General features: G+C 31.6%; 1 protein-coding gene across 1 annotated transcript; it reads left to right on the forward strand.

Moving 5' to 3' along the window:
• Window positions 1–414: 414 nt before the first annotated feature.
• Window positions 415–975, forward strand: LOC149261285 (SKP1-like protein 11). The gene has a single exon (XM_089368408.1). It carries the CDS (start codon window positions 415–417, stop codon window positions 973–975), a length of 561 nt encoding a protein of 186 aa, XP_089224534.1.
• Window positions 976–7,821: the final 6,846 nt, after the last annotated feature.

Consider the following 7,821-nt stretch of genomic DNA (forward strand, 5'->3'; position numbering starts at 1 on the left):
ATAAATAAATAAATAAATAAATCTCACATTACACTGTAAAATTACACATCTTGAAGGTTATAAGCATCTTTAAAAATAATAAAGAAAGGTATTTTCCTTTTTAGCAATTATACAGTTAAGTATATTATTTTATTTTCAATTAAACTATTTCTATCTAAACATAAATGAAATTGATGTCAAAATATTTAATCTAACGTTATTTTTTTATTATTATCAATATTTACTTTATTAAATATTATTTCTACGAAGGGAACAGTAGTTTAAAAAAATTTAGACATAATATCAAAGTGTCCTTTAGCTATGTAATACATTTTTGATATGTTACATGTCGCTGTTCGTGTTATATTAGTATAAATCGTGGCTGCCGTGTATGGATATTGCCAAGGATAGCGGGAGTGAAGTATCTAAGTAGGTATGGATATTGCCAAGGATAGCGGGAGCGATGCTAATAGTAATAAGATTGTCAGATTGCAGAGTTCGGGCGGCCAAATAATTGAGGTGGAGGAGGCGGCGGCATCCATTTCTGGGCTCATACAGGCGTTGATAGAAGACGTGGGCATTCAGGATCCCATTCCTCTGCCCAACGTTTCGACCCACATTCTGAAAAAAGTGATGAAGTATTGCACATTCCATGCGTTTCACGATCCTCAATACTTGTCCAGCGAGGAGGAGAAAGGGCAGGACGATGGGAGAGGTATGAAGGAGGAGGAGGAGGATGATAAAAAGAGGGCGGAATCTGTGCAGAAGTGGGACGATATTTTTGTGAATGAAATCGAGTTGGCCACACTGTCCCAAGTGATGGATGCGTGTGACTATCTCAATATTCCCAGTCTTCGGCGTTTGGCAGGCCAATGCATGGATTGTAAAAAGATTATGGGGAAATACGTGCATTTATTGATTGAAAAGCAGGGTAACCTGTCTTCTCTTTCAATGGGAGAAGGAAGCAATGGTGTCGCTGATCCACACAATATTTAGGTTTAGGTTTAGATTTATTTCGCGTGGAGATTTATTCGAAAATGTAGTCAAAACATTTATAATTTAATTAAAATAAATTATATATTTAATTTTTTTTTTTTCTTCATGCATCATGAGCTCAGTTACGTACCCATTAAAAAATACAGCCCTCCATGATTATTGATGTTTATCTGCGTTTACGAGACCATTAAAATATATAATTTGACGGAGGTGGTGGGCTTCAGCATGAAGTGTTGTGCTGTCTAGATTTCATGGACGCTGATACATTCTATTTCTGAAAGCATACCAACCTTTAGGTATGGGTAGGATTAACGATTAAGGTGAGAAAAAGAGAGGTATAAAGAAAGGCCTGTGGTGAAGGGATTTCTTAAAAAGGAAGGAAGGTATTGATTTTATTAAGGTTTTTTTAATTTGTTGTCACATTGTCATCCATGAGATTTTTTTGTCTTTTTGTTTCTATCTATTTAGAATTTGAACAGTTAGATTTTAAAACTTTTTTCGTTCTTTATGAATTGGAGGAAGAAATTTATATAGAGCATCTAGAATTCTTCATAGAAAAAGGCAAAAAAGACCTAGTTTGCAAGTTGAAGAAGAGCCTCTATGGGTTGAAACATCCACCTCAAAAATTGTATAATAAATTTGATTCATTCATCTTGGAACATGGTTTTCACCAGTTGGAAGTTTAACATTTTTCTATATCAAGAGTTATGATTAAGGAAAGTATCTTATATTACTATTATGTTTTGGTCATCATGATATTGTGCTTGAAATGTTTACAAATGAAAATATGGATAAAGATATGGACACCATATCTTGGTTGTCAATGCTACAAATAATAGTTGCTCTCTCTACAATAGAGGAAGAGTACATAATTGCAACATAAGATTGTAAAGAGATGTTATGGCTGCAACGATCTTGGAGAGATAGGAATAAAGTAAGACAAGTATGTGCTATTTAACTAAAAAACTAAGCACATTGACTTAAGGTACCATTAGATTTGTTACATGATGGAGGAAGTGTAGTTATACTTGGAAAAGATCCATACAAATAAGAAACATGCTGATATGCTCACTAAGATTCTACCAATAAATAAACATGAGCTACGTAGAGGCATGGTAGGAATCGGTGTGACTTGATTTGGATTCAAGTGGGAGAATTTTAGGAGTGAAGTCGAACAAGGATACCAATGTGAAACAACTCCACTACTCACCAACCAACCCAACCTCTCATCGAATTTTTGGAAATTTCATTGTGTAGTCATGAAGAACACATGCAGAAAAATATATAGCTTTATCCATTAGCTATAAATTTGTAATTTCCCTCCGCTTGAGAAGTAATCTAAGAAAGGAAAGGCATGTAATGTAATGTGAAGGGTGATTTTTGTTCTCCATTTGTTAATGTCTTCTTGTTTTATGATCTATTTGTGTTGTCTTTGAATTTCAATTTTTGCTTCTTTGTAACCCCATCAATTTCCACATTATGCTCATGATTCATCTTGTCCATTTGATTGCTAAGGGTGAGACCTTAAGAGTCCAAAATCATTTGGAAATATGAGTGCTCCAACACTTTGGGTGTATCTCTATTGGTTTAGGGAGGCCAAGAGTCCAACTTACACATTCATTAAATTCTCTTGTAATTGATGAGTACAGTCCTACTTAGAAGCTATAGAGGTGGAACCTTAGTTATTCATGGAGCCTACGAAGTAGAAATTTTAGTGCCTCAGTGATCCAAGGGATCACAAAAATGCTCTAAACTCAAAATGGTAAAAATTATCTAAACAAATGCCAAATCATAGTGGTATTTGTCTTAATTCCAATGCCACTTGAATCACCTCAATCCAACGTCATATGAGAAAGTTATGATGCTCTAAAGTTTTTCCTAGTAGTTGAAAACTCGACTTGCAAGGTTGACAAGGCTATTGATTGGGCAGGCTGTATAGCTGAAATCATCAGCTGACTATGTAAGGTACAGTGTAAGATAGGCCAATCCCATAATGACACATGGTAGGATTGCATAGTTGGGTTGGAATGTTTCCATTGGTTGTAGGTTGTTGAAGTGGGCCAATGAAGAGGTGCTACACAGCCTAATGGGAGGGTGCCACCTAACACTCACTCATTGGCGAGATTTTTTAATGGTCAGTCAATTGGACTCAATGGGGTTTGACCCTTAGGCCTCGTCGCAATAGTCCACAAGCCTCACCACTATTCCACTATTAATCTATTAAGATATAAGTGGTGCCAATTGTATTTAAGTTTTTTGTTGTCGGCATTTGGGGGGAGGGGTCAAGTTGATGCACCAGCCCAACTGACCTTGTCCCTTGTCCTATTATCAAGCATGAGGCTTATGGAATACATTGAAGGAGATACAGATGGAGGGGGTGAGGACTAGGCCTTAGTCCCAGTCTTATCTATTACCATACGACCATGCCGAAAAGGAGGGAGCTAGGTCGGAGGGGGCAGGTAGTTAGCCTATACCACAACCATATTAAAGCCACACAACCATGACCGAGCAAAGTGAGGACTAAGCTTGTGGGGGAGAGTAGTGAGCCTAGCCTTGGACCATATGTCGTGATGTGACCACCTTATAGTGATAAAAATCAACAGTTAAGGCCTAATAGGAGTGCCTAAACAAGCGACTAATTACAACAGGAATCTCGCAGGTCCCATGCGAAATTGTCACTCAACGGTTAGTGAAAAGGCAGATTTCGTAGAACAACCAGCGAATTTTGTCATTTTATAGGACATATAGCAAGGAATTAGAAAAACTTGGTCATTCTTCAGCCTTTTTATGCCCAAGAAGATCTTAGAGAGGGGTTTTTTGGTGTTCTCGACACAATGGCAGTGTCATTTTTTAAATTTGAGCTATGTAAACTGATTAATGTAATATTTGAGCATATAATTTAAAGCTTCATCAGTGGAAACTAGACCAAGAGATGTAGTCGAGGATGGGTTAACTCTGTCATCAAATTGTTATTTGTGTAATGTTGTTCATGGTATATTTTACTCTATTTTATTTCAGCAAACTTAACTAAAACACTAAGTTTATGTGCTTTCTCAAATTGATCCATTACTGACAAGACACACACTTACTTATAATTTTTTATGAAACCTTCAAATTTTCAATGGGAGAAGGAAGCATTTATGGCACTGATCACTTGCGAGGGCACTGATCCAAAGAATCATTAATAGTTAGAGACTGAATATAGTTATGACTTGATATTTAAGGTATTTTTAGGGCTATAGATTAATTAAAAATATTATAAAATTTAATTATAATTATTTTTTTTTAGGTTTTTTCAATACTTACCAATTGATAAAATTAAATTATAGTTAATCATTTTTTTAGGTTTTTTGAGTAGGCACAGACTGAAGTTATGAGTTGATATTTAAGGCATTTTTAGGGTTATAATTTAATTAAAAATATTATAAAATTAAATTATAATTAATTACTTTTAAGTTTTTTCAAAGTGAAATGTTTTATGAGATAAATATTTTGATTTTTTAGTGGATTGATGATTATCTATATTTATTAGAAAATGAGACAATATATATCTACATTTTGATTTTTATGATGAATTCAATCAATTAAAATATATAGATAAACTAGTTATTTATAAATGTGATTATCATTTTCTTAATCAATTGAGATGTATCATGAGTTGCCTTGGTTTTTATCATACATTGATTTCTACCCACATATGTAAGCCAAATAAAATATATGGATACCCTAATTATTTATAAATGTGTGTGAGGATTTTTTTTTTAATTAATTGCGATAACATTTATTTTCTAATGTATTATATAATCAGTAAATAGAAGTTAGATAACATATGAGACTTTGGTTAACTTTTAATTTGAACATGTATATAAATGTGTACTAGAAACTTTATCAATTTTTAGCTAGAGGGAAGCTTTTGGATCTTTATTTTTCTAATTAGGTCTCATTCAATTTCAGAAAAAGACAAACTTTATAAAATCAACAATGTTTTTGGATGGGAATAAAAAGAATTTGGAAATCAAGCCTATAAATTATAAATTATAAGCATATAAAATTTTGTAACTATGTGAGCTTTGTATGTGGTTTAGACTTTATTTTTGTCATTTTTCTTATTAATATAAATGAAAGTGCTTTCTTATTAAAAACAAAAACACTAATTTTACATTTATATTAATTTTAATAACAATGTTGGTCATTTTTCTCATTAATTAAAATGAAAATTATTTCTTATAAAAAACAAAAACACTAATTTTAAATTTTATATTAATTTTAGCATTAATGGTACTTGCTTGATGTATGATTTCACATGTCTTTGTTTTATGTTTTGCTTTTTCTTTTGAGGATCACTTCTTACTTATGTTAATAATCCATTAATCCATAAATGGTGGTATGTTAGCTTGTAGTTTTATATGATTTGAGTGGTTTTTTTGGTTGTGATATGGGAAACGCTGACTACAAATCATTTACTTATGAATTGTGTAAAATGTGGAATCATAAAATTAATAAAGTTCTGCATTGAGGATTGGTATAACTACCAAATTGATTATGTTTTTCATTATTGTTGCTAAGGTTTGTCTGGTTTGTTTGCTCCAACAGCTAGAACATTTGGATGATGAAGTGGTGCAAGCATACAAACTCTTTCCACATATCATCATTCCAGAAAAGTGTTATGCTCTCATGCACATAATAAATGTTACCTCAAGACTCATGACTCAATGTAACATCGAAAGCATAAATAACCACAACAATCAACCCCAAAAATCTTTGTTAATAGTACACCTAAACCATCAAAAAGTAGAACATGGTAGTAGAAAACAAATAAAATAACCATTTATTGAGGTAAATGTACAATAGGACAATGATATAGAATACCTAAAAAAACAAAAATGTATTTGTTCTCGAAAGTGTAGCCTACTAGATGAGACTATATCTTCCTAGCTTCTCCATGAGACTCATAATTGTTCCTTCTTAAGTTATTTCTAAAAGCATCATATAAACCTTCTCATCGTGGCTTCCCCATGAGATTCATAATCATCCCTTCTTAAGTTATTTATGAAAACACCACATCCAATAAGATACACAACTATAAGCAATATGGAAATCACAATGTTTAAAATAGATACCTTAAGTCAATCACGTTTCATATTTTAAATAATTATTCCATACATGTGGAGTTAATTTTTTTAATAATTTGGAATAAGATGTTATAGAGTTATATTTTTTTAAACCCAACATTTGGGACTTCTAAGTGAGTACATCATTAAAGGAATCCCATTTATCTTGAGAAACTTGATGTGCTTTGTATAGAGCTTAGTTATATATATATATATATATATATATATATATATATATATATATATATATATATATATATATATATATATATTTTGAGTGGCTATATTGATTATTGAATTCTTACTTATTTTATCATAATTATGAATATATGTAATATTGTATCATGATTATTTTTTATACAATTTTCTTAATTATATTTTTTTTCTTAAAATATATTTAATTTAGTTAACACTATGAATTGATTTTATTAATGGTTTCTATGTGTTGTTTAGTTTTAATCCAGCAATATGGTTCAAGTCGTTTTTTCATTTTTTGGATTTCTATAGCTTCTTTAATTTTTCTTTTAAAATAGTGGCCTTCTTTTTTGACAAGTTTAACTTCTTCCATGTGAATGTGGTGTGAGGATGGGAATGCTTGTTCATATAAGGAAGACTTTGTATACCTATGTCTTAAAATGTCAGCATTGGTTTATGTTGAGGGATTTACCTGTCTTTTATATGTATTCTTTTGCGTAAGAACAAGGAATTATGTAAACACCCTTTTGTTGGTTAGGGTTTATTATGTCTTTAATGGAATCAATTATCTTTCTAATGGTATTAGGTGGGGTGAAAGCCACATTGATATTGTCATGGTTTAAATTTTTTGCTATTTTATAGTGATACCTTTTATGTATGAAAGGGAGATTTTTGGCATGATTATGGGTCTTTAGACATTTTATCTTTTCAACGTTTTGTTTTTTTTTTTGTTTTTTTTTTTTTTTTTTTTTTTCTTTATGGTGATTCTATGGTATCTAGTTTATTCAAAGACCATATGAAGATGGTTGAGTTCGTGATTAAGGAAGATGGTTGAGTTCATAATTTAGGTGTTAAGAGCCTGATATTTTGGTAGCTCTTGTATTTAGGGTTTTATTGATACCAGTTTTTTATTTGGGATGGTGATGTGAGTCAGCATACAAATATTTTTGGGTGTGTGTTTTCTTTGTGAAGACTTCAACACCTAGTTTACATTTCTTCACGGTTAGAAGAATGACAAGAAAGGGGAGTTGATTGTATTTTTCAATTTCAGTAGTGAATTTTATGTATTTTGAGAGTTCGTTAATGTGATTTAGGAATTTATCTAAGTTATCTTTCCCATGACTCCATTTGGTGAATACCTCATCAACAAATATTTTCCATTCTTCTAGATTGTAACGAAAAGGACTTGGATGTTTTTTTTTCAAAGTGTTCCATGAGTTTCTTAAAAAAAAATTCCTTTAAAACTAAAATATGAGGATTTTAGACAAGGTTTTAAAAGATATAAAATTTCCTCATCAATGATTGCCTTCATGATATTGATAGCTTCATCTAGTAGGATCACTATGTAAAGAGATATAATGTCAGAACTAACCATGAGATATTCTTTATCAATTTTTAGGTTTCTTGTTAATTGTACAAATTATGGTGAATCCTTTATTTCATAGGAGGTGTTTCGAGATAAAGGTCCAAATCTGTTTACAACGTATTGAGTAAGAAGATAAGTGAGAAAACCTATGGTATTTACTATAGGCCTCAAAGG

The sequence above is a fragment of the Pinus tabuliformis genome, chromosome 6 (assembly GCF_031772625.1).
Source record: "Pinus tabuliformis cultivar Carrire ecotype Pingquan chromosome 6, CPIR1, whole genome shotgun sequence".
Classification (NCBI taxonomy): Eukaryota; Viridiplantae; Streptophyta; class Pinopsida; order Pinales; family Pinaceae; genus Pinus; species Pinus tabuliformis.

Excerpts from the sequence above, each read along its gene's own strand:
- LOC149261285 (XM_089368408.1), top strand. The coding sequence starts at position 415 with ATGGATATTGCCAAGGATAGCGGGAGCGATGCTAATAGTAATAAGATT.